The 14162-nt window shown below is 42.5% G+C and overlaps 1 protein-coding gene across 5 annotated transcripts in view; it reads right to left on the reverse strand.

Annotated features, from left to right (window-relative positions):
- DGKA (diacylglycerol kinase alpha) overlaps positions 1-14162 on the reverse strand; it is a 348225-nt gene that overhangs the window by 1500 nt on the left and 332563 nt on the right. For all 5 annotated transcript variants that reach the window (XM_069758422.1, XM_069758425.1, XM_069758424.1 and 2 more), the window contains 5 exons: positions 10733-10797; positions 10431-10521; positions 8855-9047; positions 3405-3525; positions 1647-1707 (listed from right to left, as the gene is read on the reverse strand). In XM_069758422.1, the coding sequence (XP_069614523.1) occupies positions 1647-1707; positions 3405-3525; positions 8855-9047; positions 10431-10521; positions 10733-10797 (531 nt within the window). The remainder of the gene's footprint in view (positions 1-1646; positions 1708-3404; positions 3526-8854; positions 9048-10430; positions 10522-10732; positions 10798-14162) is intronic.

Below are 14162 nucleotides of genomic sequence, written 5' to 3' on the forward strand. Positions count from 1 at the left end.
AGGTTCCGGTGGCAAGGATGGTATGCGACAAGGACCTGCCATGACGTCACGGTCATGTGACCACGACCTCATCACAGGTCCTGCGCGCCTGCGCGAAAAGGACCTGCCATGACGTCACGGTCATGTGACCGCAACGTCATCACGGGTCCTGCGCTACCAACCCTGGGACCGGAAGCTGCCGAGTGCACCGCACACAGGCGACATGACTACAAGGGCTCCCTCGGAAGGTGAGTATATGTTTATTTTTTAACCTGTGACATACGTGCCTGGGCAATATACTACGTGGCTCTGTGCTGTATACTACGTCGCTGTGCAATATACTACGTGGCTCTGTGCTGTATACTACGTCACTGGGCAATATACTACGTGGCTGGGCAATATACTACGTGGCTCTGTGCTGTATACTACGTCACTGAGCAATAGACTACGTAACTGGGCAATATACTACGTCACTGGGCAATATACTACGTGGCTGGGCAATATACTACGTGGCTGGGCAATATACTACGTGGCTGGGCAATATACTACGTGGCTGGGCAATATACTACGTGGCTGGGCAATATACTATACGTGGCTGGGCAATATACTACGTGGCTGGGCAATATACTATACGTGGCTGGGCAATATACTACGTGGCTGGGCAATATACTACGTGGCTGGGCAATGTACTACGTGGCTCTGTGCTGTATACTACGTCACTGAGAAATATACTACGTCACTGGGCAATATACTATGTGGCTGGGCAATATACTATGTCACTGTGCAATATACTATGTCACTGTGCAATATACTACGTGGCTGGGCAATATACTACGTGGCTGGGCAATATACTACGTGACTGGGCAATATACTACGTTGTTGGGCAATATACTACGTGGTTGGGCAATATACTACGTGGCTGGGCAATATACTACGTGGCTGGGCAATATACTACGTGGCATTTCTGCCACTGACCCTGGTCTTTGTTGACAGGCTGCAGCAGGGACGTCACAACAACAACACACATAACCGCTGCAGCAAATCACTGGGCTCAAAGGAGTACAGCTTGAAACCACTGCGTACAGTTATTGGATGCAGTGATCATGTGGGTAGACGAGAAAACCATTGCTGCACCAAAGTAAGCAAGGACCAACAGGTGAGATTTATCAGGTGAGTAAGTGTTGCTATTTTATGGTTTTCCTCCATTTATACAATTATTTTCCGAAGCCCTGCACTTTATGCCACATCCCTAGGAGAGGCCATCAATGATCATTAAATTACTGCCTAACTGCTAGCACTTTCTCTGCAGAGCAATGCAGCACAGTCTAATTCAAAATCCATGTTAGGAGTAGTGCAGTGCTTTACTAGAACTATTATTCTTTGCAGATTCCAGTGGTCTACTCCACCAATAAGTATATTATGGCATTGTTTAATAATGGAACAATCTCTCTTCATTCCAAAAAGGAGGTTGTGGTTTTCACAAATTGTGATCTTCAGAATAATTGAAAATGGGGTCCAAATTGCCCAATCAAGTCTCTACATACAAAGTTATATTCCCTTAGCAGTAGTAGGTGAATACAGTAACTCTGATAATGGTGCAATGCAATCCTAACAGAAGAGACTGTTACAGCAAATAATAATTTCCATAGAAGAGAGAGCGTTCTTACTATGCACGGCGGCTGCATCCAGGGCTCCCCATCAATCTGCATTGGAAGTGGCTTTGTGGTTCTATGAAAAGTAGAAAAGTTTTAGGTAAAGCAGAATACAAGCAGCCAGGAACTACACTTAGGACATTATTTATGAACTTATTTAGAGATGAAAATTACTTTGTTGGCCTATGCACTGTATTGATACAAAAGGGATGTTCTACGCTGCAATATAATAGCTTCCTTTGCAGGTTCAAGTGCCCCAGGACATTAAATTAATCAGATTGTTTTATGTTTCTTTAAGATTTATTAATAGAGATGGGCGAACCTGAACAGTAAAGTGTTACTGTTCAGGTTCGACCCCCCGAACACCGGGTGTTTCTCGTGCTGTCATGTGCATCAATCATTGATGATTGATCAGCGGCAAAATCATTGGCCAGAGACGCGTTTCCCACGCTGTCAAATGACTGCGTGAGCACGGAGGTGTAAAAGGTTGACCTTCAGTGACTGGTGTGGGCTGATGGGACTACAGATCCCATCATCTTACTGCTGCTACCGTTAATAATAGCGAGAGCAGACAGCGGCTGATGGGAATATTCATCAGCTGGTGCCTGTGCTTTAAATAAATAATTTTAAAAAAGTGGTGTGTGTTTTCCTATATTTTTAATAACCAGACAGGAAAACTGACAGCAGGGGGCTGCAACCATCAACTGTCAGCTTTAACAATGTTGGTTATCAAGAATGGAGGGATCCCCACGCTGTATTTAAATTAAATAAATAATTTAAAAAAACTTAGTGGGGTCCACTTCATTTTTGACAACTAGCCAAGCTAAAGCAGCCAACTGGGCGCTGGTATTCTCAGGCTGGTAAGGGGCCATGGATATTGGCCCCTCTGCCTAAAAATAGCCGCCCTCAGCTGCAATTCTGGCGCTTTGCCTGGCTCTTCCCACTTGCCCTGTGGCGGTGGCAAGTGGGGTTCATATTTGTGGAGCTGATGTCACCTTTGTATTGTCTGGTGACATCAGGTCCACGGCATAGTAATGGAGAAGTGTCTATAAGGTGAGGCGCACTGGATGTTCGGGCCCCCCATTCAAGTGAATGGGGTCCGGGTTTGGGTACTGTTCTGGTACCTGAACCAGAAGTTTTTTTAACTCTTCGGCCAAACCCGAACATCCAGAGGTTCACCCATCTCTATTTATTAATCCATTAATTTACAAAGTAAAAACCCCACATACTACAAACTGAATAGTTTCTTTAACCTTGTGAACACATGAAAATAACAATGTACAAATTGCTGTTTTGTGTTCGTCCGCTATGTCAAAAGAAATAGAATAAAAGTGTATTTACTTGGAAAGTGGAAATACAAAAATAAATAATTTATAAAAAAGTTCTTATATTCTGAAAATGGAAAGAAAACTTTATAAATTAGCCATTGCTGTAACCATAACAGTGCACACAATGGTTATTTGTGACAGCTACTTAAAAGATATTAAAAGAAAAAAAAACAATGGTGAACTTTCTATTGGTTTCCATCCCACCTTCAAAAATAAGAATACAAGTTATTAAATGCTTATCTAACCTTAAATTATGGTTTTAAAGCTACAACTTACTATAAATAAAACAAACTGTTATAAAGCAATTTTGAAGGAAAGAATATGCACAAAATTAAATTACTTAAATTATTATATAATCTTTTTTTAATATACATTTTACATAAAAACCTAAAGTCAAGATTTAATCCAAACAAAAGGGAAAATCAAACACTAACAAGAAACTCACCGAAGAATAAGCTCTGAGCATTTAGCCAGTCTTTTTCTTGCACTTTTCAGTCCTGTATAAATCTGGCCCATCTCAATGGCTCCCTCCAATCCCACAACTTCTAGCCTCTTATCACTAAGATCTGTCGTTAGAGAAAAAATATGCAATAAATAAAATCTCCTATGATTATTTATTAGAAGTATATCAGAATCTCTGATTATTGTCCCCTATTATTGTCAGCTGCTTTTATTTATCTCTCATCTATACCATCAACAATACAATCATCAATTAAATTCAGTGACTTTGGCAAAGCTAATAGAGGGTTATATTGGTTATACCAAAAAATCCCACTAAAACAGTTTCTTGTCTAGAAATAATTTGTTGTGTTACACAGCCTACAAGGTGTTTGGATTCTAAGGGCTCACTCACACTAGAATATAAATAACAGCTCCGATGTTGCTCCTGAAAATTTGGAACCCGTATGTTTCACCTTATATCATACGAGTGCTATGCAAGTGTGCGATTTTGTTTTCCTCACCTAGCATTCGTATGACATGCATATGCAATGTGTTTTTAACATATTTTACATACTGTAATCTCTATGTAATTTAAAGATAGTTTTCTAACTAATAAAGCAATGTTATATACAGAATAAAGATATAGATAAATTGTTAGATAGATAAAAGCACAGAGGTAGATATTTAATAAGCTCTGTGGAACTTACCCAACAGCTTTTTAGGAATAAATGTAAAAAAAGTTGCCCCCCCCCCCCTTATTTTAATAACCAGCTAAGGGAAACAGACAGATGTGAGCTGGTCTTATTAGTCTGGAAATGGGCCAATAATCATGGAGCTTCCTAGCCTATTAATATTAGCGCACAGCTGCCTGCTTAGCCTTTACTGGTTATTAAAAAGAGGGGAATCTAAAAAAAAATGTTGTATGGCCCCCTATTTTTAATAACCAGCAAAGGGTAAGAAGACAGCTGCGGGCTGATATTAATAGGTTGGGAAGGTCCATGGATATAGGCTGGAAAGGACCATGGATATTGGCCCCTATCCAGCGTAATAAGACCAGCACTCAGCCACTCCAGAAATGGAGCATCCATTTGATGTGATAATTCTGGCATTTAGCCTCGACTCTTCCCGATTGCCCTGGTGCGTTGGCAATTGAGGTAATGATTTTGGAGTTGATGTGAGCTGTGTAATGTCTGCTCACATAAAGCACAGGGGTAAGTAATGGAGACGTGTCAAACACCCCCATTACTAACACTGTAGTCAAAAGAAAGAAACACACACAAACAACATCATTTATTTGTAAAAAGAACTCCTTGACAATTTCCCTCTTTCCCCCATTTATTACCACAAAAGGAATTCACAGTGTTTGCAGTAAACGTCACAGTGTGAGAGCTGGAGTGACAGCCACACTGTGACAAGCGGTGATGACAGTAAGGTTACCGCAAGTCACAGCCGCTGAACCATGGTAACCAGTAAAGGCTGAGAGATGGTGTTATTAGGCTGGGAAGGGTCCAATATCCACGAACCAGCCTATTAACATCAGCCTGCAGCTGTCTGCTTAGCCCTTGCTAGTTATTAAAAATAGGGGGAACCCCACATAATTTTTTTTAGGGTCCCCACTTTTTAATAACCAGTAAAGTCTAAGCAGACAGCTGTGATCGGATATTAATAAGCTGGGATGCTCAATGCTTACTGGCCCCTTCCCAGACTAATAAGACCAGTTCACAGCTGTCTGCTTTCCTTTAGCTGGTTATTAAAAATAGGGGGGACCCCACACCATTTTTTTCATTTATTTATTACGGTATCTAAATACAAGTAAGGAAAACTACACACGAAGAGCACTGATTATATCTTTCACTGACATATTTCTATCTATCTATTCTATCTACATATATTCTATTCTGATGGATGGGGCTGTGAATTTACTGTACTTGGCTGATGAAATGTCGGGTTTCCTTTGAGATGTGTGGGTAAAAATTAGACGAAACACGCTGTGCGATTTTTTTTTTTTCTCTCACCCATTTACTTGCATTGGTGAGTGCAATTCGATTCTCGCAGACAATCACAACATGCTGTGATTTTTTTCTCAGTCCAATTCGAGTGGAGAAAAAAAAACTGCAGATAAGCATTGGCTCATTTACTAACATTGGTCAGAGAGCAATGCGATGTTTTCACTACACTCCTGCGTTTTATACTCCAGTGTGAGCAAGCCCTAATAATGACCCTTCGTCAGGTAAGTTTGCACTGATGTGTTTTTCATCAACTGTTTAAAACTGCTGCCTTAAGACAGCTCCCATTGTATCTGTCTCCTGCCCACCATTTCCACTTTTTTCACTTTTATTTTTTATACTCAAGGTTGTTCCTTATAAATATTTTTTTTATTTATATTACTAATACTCAATATCTACTATATAATTGTCTAAGGGTCACTTCCGTCTGTTCTTCTGTCTTTCTGTCACGGTTATTCATTCGCTGATTGGTCTCGCCAGCTGCCTGTCATGGCTGCCGCAACCAAACAGCGACGGGCACAGTCCGGAAGAAAATGGCCGCTCCTTACTCCCCGCAGTCAGTGCCTGTCGCCCGCATACTCCCCTCCGGTCACAGCTAACACAGGGTTAATGCCGGCGGTAACGGACCGCGTTATGCCGCGGGTAACGCACTCCATTACCGCCGCTATTAACCCTGTGTGTCCCCAACTTTTTACTATTGACGCTGCCTATGCGGCATAAATAGTAAAAAATTTAATGTTAAAAATAAATAAAAATAAAACACTCACCCTCCGTAGTCGCTCGCGCCGGCCTCCATCTTCCGTTGCAGGTTCCGGTGGCAAAGATGGTATGGGAGAAGGACCTGCTATGACGTCACGGTCATGTGACCGCGACGTCATCACAGGCCCTGCGCGCCTGCGCGAGAAGGACCTGCCATGACGTCACGGTCATGTGACCGCGACGTCATCACAGGTCCTGTGCTCATACCAACCCTGGGACCGCAAACTACCGTGGACTACAAGGGGCCCTCGGAAAGGTGAGTATATGTTTATTTTTTATTTTTTTAAACTGTGACAAACCTGGTTGGGCAATATACTATGTGACTGGGCAATATACTACGTGACTGGCCAATATACTGCGTGGGCTGTGCAATATACTACGTGGGCTGTGCAATGTACTACGTGGCTCTGTGCTGTATACTACGTTGCTGTGCAATATACTACGTAACTGGGCAATATACTACGTGGCTCTGTGCTGTATACTACGTCACTGGGCAATATACTACGTCACTGGGCAATATACTACGTGGCTGCGCAATATATGATGTCACTGGGTAATATACTACGTAACTGGGCAATATACTACGTCACTGGGCATTATACTACGTGGTTGGGCAATATACTACGTGGCTGGCAATATACTACGTGACTGGGCAATATACTACGTGACTGGGCAATATACTACGAGGCTGGGCAATATACTACGTGGTTGGGCAATATACTCTGTTGCTGGGCAATATACTACGTGGGCTGTGCAATGTACTAAGTGGGCTGTGCAATGTACTAAGTGGGCTGTGCAATATACTACGTGGCTGGGCATTATACTACGTGGCTGGGCAATATACTATATGACTGGGCAATATACTACGTGGCTGGGCAATATACTACGTGGCTGGGCAATATACTACGTGGCAGGGCAATATACTACGTGGCTGGGCAATATACTACGTGGCTGGGCAATATACTACGTGGCTGGGCAATATACTACGTGGCCGGGCAATAGACTACGTGGCTGGGCAATATACTACGTGGCTGGGCAATATACTACATCACTGGGCAATATACTACGTGGCAGGGCAATATACTACGTGGCTGGGCAATATACTACGTGGCTGGGCAATATACTACGTGGCTGGGCAATATACTACGTGGCTGGGCAATATACTACGTGGCTGGGCAATATACTACGTGGCTGGGCAATATACTACGTGGCTGGGCAATATACTGCGTGGCTGGGCAATATACTACGTGGACATGCATATTCTAGAATACCCGATGCGTTAGATTCGGGCCACCATCTAGTCTACTATATAATTGTCTAAGGGTCACTTCCGTCTTTCTGTCCTTCTGTCTGTCTGTCACGGATATTCATTGGTCGCGGCCTCTGTCTGTCATGGAAATCCAAGTCGCTGATTGGTCATGGCTGTTTTGCCGCGACCAATCAGCGACGGGCACAGTCCAGCGGCAAAATGGCCGCTCCTTCCTTCTCGCACTCCCGCAGTCAGTGCCCGCTCCATACTCCCCTCCAGTCAGCCCTCACACAGGGTTAATGGTAGCGTTAATGGACCACGTTATGCCGCGGTGTAACGCACTCCATTAACGCAGCTATTAACCCTGTGTGACCAACTTTTTACTATTGATGATACATATGCAGCATCAATAGTAAAAAGATCTAATGTTACAAATAATAATAATAATAAAAAAACGTCATTCTCACCCTCCGACGTGCGCGGTGTCATCGACAGGTTCCGGTGCCAACGATGCTATGCGAGAAGGACCTTCCATGATGTCACGGTCATGTGACCGCGACGTCATCACAGGTCCTGCGTTCATACCAGCCCTGGGACCGGAAGCTGCCGCGTGCACCCCACACAGGCACCAGGACTACAAGGGGCCCCTCGGAAGGTGAGTAAATGTTTATTTTTTATTTTAAGTCTTTTTTAGAAAGACCTGCCATGACGTCACGGTCATGTGACCGCGACATCATCACAGGTCCTGTGCTCATACCAACCCTGGGACCGGAAGCTACCGTGGACTACAAGGGGCCCTCGGAAAGGTGAGTATATGTTTATTTTTTTAAACTGTGACAAACCTGGCTGGGCAATATACTACGTATCTGGGCAATATACTACGTGACTGGCCAATATACTACGTGGGCTGTGCAATATACTACGTGGGCTGTGCAATATACTACGTGGCCCTGTGCTGTATACTACGTTGCTGTGCAATATACTACGTAACTGGGCAATATACTACGTGGCTCTGTACTGTATACTACGTCACTGGGCAATATACTACGCCACTGGGCAATATACTACGTGGCTGCGCAATATACGACGTTACTGGGCAATATACTACGTAACGGCAATATACTACGTGGCTTGGCAATATACTACGTGACTGGGCAATATACTACGTCAGTGGGCAATATACTACGTCACTGGGCAATATACTACGTCACTGGGCAATATACTACGTACCTGGGCAATATAGTACGTGACTGGGCAATATAGTACGTGGCTGGGCAATATACTACGTGGCTGGGCAATATACTACGTGGCTGCGCAATATACTACGTGGCTGGGCAATATACTACGTGGACATGCATATTCTAGAATACCCGATGCGTTAGAATTGGGCCACCATCTATTTACTATTATAATAAATAATGAGAAGCTCATTAATCTCACCTTGAACACATGACTTTAAAGCCTCCGGATCAGTGATAGCTTCAGGTAGATTCTGACTGGAAGCATTTCGGGGTTCTCCCAATGGTTTCCTTGTCTCTCCCCACAGATTGGAGCCACCATGCATACTGGGAATATTAATAACTGCAATGCCTTCAAGGGACACTGAACTAAGATCCAAGAGGGACCCACAGCACTGTGGAAGGTATAAGAACAATTTGTTTTCTTAATGGTCATCATGTAATATATGTTGGTACAGATAAATATGAACCTTTCATTACAGAATTGAGAAAAAGTATTTAACCTGTGTAGATTACGGACCCATAGGCCTCTGTTTGATAGTATACGGAGCCTATGTGAGAAACTATATCCTCTGCCTCTAGGGTGGAATACCTGTATAATATACCATGTGTTGGTAGCATAGGAATATACATGAGCCCAAAATCAGTAACAGGTGGTAATAAAATATGACATGACTGCTATGTATACATGCACTGATTTTCTGCACAAAATAATATGCTATGTCTTTGTGGACTTCAGCAGGTTCAGATTTCTATTCTAATTCCGATTTTGAAATGTATTTCTTACTACTGGTGACTACAGAAAAGAAAGTATAGCATATTTCCACAGTTCTAAGTAATACTTAGTGAACTAACATTTGAAGGGTTATTCTCAACTATAAAAGGCAAAACTACAAAGTGCTTCTCATCAAGAATGATTTTTTATTTTATATTTTACTGCTTGATGCCTAGGTCAGAGCTGACAGCTACAAGCAGTGGCAAAATTTGCACTGTGCTTGAAACCTCTTTCCAATAGAGCTTGTTCTGAAGCTTGCTGGATCACAGGAGCCCAATGTTGCCTTCCGATCCAGCCAGTTTATCTCCGCTGCTCCTCCCATGCTGTTCCTGCTCCAGACCAGTTACCTGCCACACTCCGTAAAAGTAAATACTGACTTAAAGGGAATCTGTCATCAGGATTTCATCCCCCAAAATGAGTTTTATCCACTTGTAGCTCTTTCAGAGACAAATCTAGCAATAGCATTATGTGGCCAGTCCGTTCCTCTGTTCACGAGAATCAGAGTTTGACAGGATATGCTTATGATGCTCCAGTGTTTCTGGCGAGTGGAAGCACTCCTCAGCTTCGGTAACTCTGGCTTTATTCCCTACACTGCATGCTCCTGCTTTTCTGACCGCTCCATTGCTGGGAAACTTCAAGCAAAAAAGTTGTCAGTCAAACAGGAGGAGGCAGCGCTGTGTAGGGAATTGAGCTGGAGACAGACTTAGGAAGTGCTTCTATGCGGCAAAAGCACTTCAGTGTCATTTGTGTATCTATTAAAATGCTGCTTTTTCAGGAAAAGAGGAACAAACGGGTCATGTGAAGGTATTTCTAAATTTGTTTTTGAAAGAGCTACATCTTTTAGAAACAGTAGTGATGCAGTGCTACCTTATTTATTATGAAAACCCAGACTTAAATTAATGGTAGAAGACTCTGTATTTTCCAACTGAATCAACATCATCCAACGATTTCTCCAAGAAACAATTCATACCAAATTGAAATGCCCGCTGATAGGAAAACTAACCTCAATTGTCACATACTCCTTCAGTTTCTTACATGTAGAGAAAACTGTTTCTGATGTAGCAAACTCAAAATACCAGAGTTTATTCTTCATCCTATAAAGAACACATCACACCAGCAGGTTATTCAATCATTCACGGGCCCCTTGTGTTTAAGAAGAACCAGCAACAGAGAAGCCTTGAACTTCAGCAACTTAGGATCGATGAATGTATTACAATATTCTTTTCATATTTTAATTTAAACTATAAATCTTTTTATGTAATTCTTGCCTCCTTAAAAAGAGTATAGCAAATATATAATTGTCACCTGCTGTTGAATTTCTCAGGATATTTCTCCCTCATAACATGAAACCGATGAGCGATGGAAGCATCCTGCAGAAAGAACACACCATCAGACATGTTTTTTGATGAATTGATGAATGCTGCACATCTGTGGCACATTACAATGTGGTACCTGCAATTGGAAAACTTTAGGTAAATAAGTTGCAGAGGTTCCATCTTAAAAGCTCCTTTTTGTGATACAAAATGTTGCTTGTGTCTCAGACAGCAGTGAATTAGGCTATCTCCATAAGTCAGCATCTGTGCGGGAATTTTACTAGATAAATCAGTTATTTGCTGTCACTGTGAGGAAATTCAGAGACCGATGCAACAGGTGTGAGTAGGTTTAAAAAAAAATGTTATCAAGGGTGTCTTAACACGGTGTATAATGGGATGTGGGGATATCATTTGTATTAATTATTAATTGCATTTGACTGATCAAACTGTGTGGAGGGCTATTTGGGAACCTTTATATTGTGCGGATGGCAGTTTGGGGGCCATTATACTGTGTGGGGGTCTGTGTGAAGGCCATTATGCTGTGTTGAGGGCCATTATACTGTGTGGAGGGTTGAGTGCATGCCATTTTACTGTGTAAAGGACTGTGTGGGTGCCATTATACTATGTTGAGGGCTGCATGGGTGTCATTGCACATTGTGGCGGGCTGTGTGGGGGGCATTATAATGTGTGGAGGACTGTGTAGAGCCATTACATTGTCTAGAGCTATTCTAAAGTGTGGGAGTCATTATATTGTGTGGAGTGGGTGGCATGGGAATAGTTATTCTGTGGCGGGGGGGGCTGCATGGGGGACATTATACTGTGTGCATGCCATTATATCATGTGGACGGGAGTCTGGGTTATCATACTGTGTTGTAAATACTGTAGAGGCCATCATACTGTGTTGTGGGACTGTGGGGCTATCATACTGTTATGTGGAGGCTACTGTGGCCAGGGCTGTGGAGTCGGTAAGTCAACCCACCGACTCTGACTCCTCAATTTCACTGACTTCCAACTCTAACTCCACAGCACTGCCTCACTACTGAGCATGTACATAAAGTGCAGCACAGATTCATCTCAACTAAAAACTGAGATCCTTAGATCAAGAACAGAAGAGACATTTGTAGGACGTTTCGTAACTTTCCCAAATTATTATGAAAACATTTACAGCACATCCTGCATTGAACTACTGTACCCAATTAATTATATATTTTAGCAGTCGGAGTCGGTCCATTTTATACCGACTCCAACTTCACCAAAATGGACACCAACTCCGACTCCACAGACCTAATTGTGGCATCATACTTAATGGTGGCCAAATTAATTTGTAAGTGCTGCTATATATGTCCCTTTCATTGTCTTTAAAAGTTGGGAGATATGACTTTCTGTTATTTTGCCTATGTACTGTGACTCCGCCGAATATATTTGTAGACTTTTGTTGGGTGGTGTGGGAGGGTGGGTTGTGGTTAGGTGTGATGGTGTCTAGGACCTCTGCTATTGGGCACTATGATTTCTTTCTATGACCCCATCTAAACTGTATGATATAAATAATTAAATCAATTTCATTGTTATTCTGCTCACACACATACAAATATAATCTATATAAAAAAAGCTCTGTTCAGTTAACTCCTCCTCTTTTGAAGGGCTATTACCATCTTCATATTTTTATATTGTTAAATAGTGCTTGTAAAAACAAATACTTTTACAGTGTGCTGTTTATTAGGTTAGGTCTAGTAGTAGTGGCCAAGCATGCCCAGTGCTTACATGCTCTTTTGTATTGCACTTGTAGGCATTGCTTTGAAGCTGGACAATGTTGCTGGTGGTAGCTGTTAACTCCTAATCTCAGCCACCTTCAGTACAGTGCTTACAAGCTAGACTTCAGCAGCAGTGGTTGGTCTATTAGGCTGCCATCACACTAGCAGTATTTGGTCGTCAGTATTTTACATCAGTATTTGTAAGCCAAAACCAGGAGTGGGTGATAAATGCAGGAGTGGTGCATATGTTTCTATTATACTTTTCCTCTATTTGTTCCACTCCTGGTTTTGGCTTACAAATACGGATGTAAAATACTGACCAAATACTGTTAGTGTCACGGCAGCCTTAGGCAACAAGATGTAAACAAAAGAAAAGCGTTAATATCTCAAGAACATCTGCAAAGTTTGATAAACAGTAAATTGAAAAAGTGCTTGCTAAGTTTCACGTAGAGACAAGGGACTGTGGGCACCTTCCTGGTCCCTTGAACTAGGGGTACCCTAGTCGATCCCTGTCCCCGGATTGCCCCTAATTGTGGAGGTGCCGGGGGCCCATATCTATCTATGCTTCTAACTTAGCCCTTATCTGATCCCTCCCCCCCCCCCCCAGGAAGGTGAGGGGCCAAAGTGTATAGGAAAACACTAGCCAGACAGACAGGGGTAAACAGACAGGGATAAAAAAAAAAACTACAATCACACAAATATACTCACAAAACAACAGAGTGGGAAACTGGGGAGGTATAGGAAGGGAAAATCAAATATTAGAGGATAAGGATAAACACGTAAGCCAATTCCACGCAGCAACCTCGAGAAAAAGTCTCCAACTGCCAACTCTAAACACTGAATTTTTTCCTTCAACACCAGACCAGGAAGTAGAATAATCACTAGCAACTCCCAAGGGCCAGTGGCGAGCATATACGGTATACCAGAGGAGAGTGGCCAACACAGAACAGCTGAGACAATTCGGGATGGAGAGCTCCAGGAGATCAACTGAACTGATTAACCATTGCCATGACAGAGCAAAGAAAAACCTGCACTGTTTAATAAGATGGTGAAGCAATTCTAATAAGTGCAGGAGTTTGTGTACCCATACCTGGGATCTTATGACCCCTCTCTGTCATGGTATCCCCGTGACAGTAGGCTTACTGTCAGACATAATAATAATCTTTATTTATATAGCGCCAACATATTCCGCAGCGCTTTACAGTTTAACAGTTTCAAACACAAAAGTCATAAGTAACAACGTTAACAATACAATAATTAAAGCAAAATAAGACAACCCTGCTCGTGAGAGTTTACAATCTACAATGAGGTGGGGGAGATGCAAAGTACAGGTGTGTATTTACAATGATGTATTTACAATCATGGTCCAGCCATCTTCAGGGGTTGGGGAATAGATGGGGATAGTGAATGGGCTACACACACACACAAACATAAAATGACTTTGATTAGTGAACGTGATAGGCCGCTCTGAACAAACGTGTTTTGAGCGAGCGCCTAAAACTATGCAAATTATGGATGGTCCTAATATCTTGGGGTAGAGCATTCCAGAGGATTGGCGCAGCACGGGAGAAGTCTTGGAGTCGGGAGTGGGAGGTACGGATTAGTGCAGAGGTTAATCGAAAGTCATTTGCAGAGCGCAGTGGTCTGTTAGGCTGATAGACAGAAATGAGG

This window comes from Ranitomeya imitator, chromosome 3, assembly GCF_032444005.1.
Source record: "Ranitomeya imitator isolate aRanImi1 chromosome 3, aRanImi1.pri, whole genome shotgun sequence".
In the NCBI taxonomy this organism is placed as follows: Eukaryota; Metazoa; Chordata; class Amphibia; order Anura; family Dendrobatidae; genus Ranitomeya; species Ranitomeya imitator.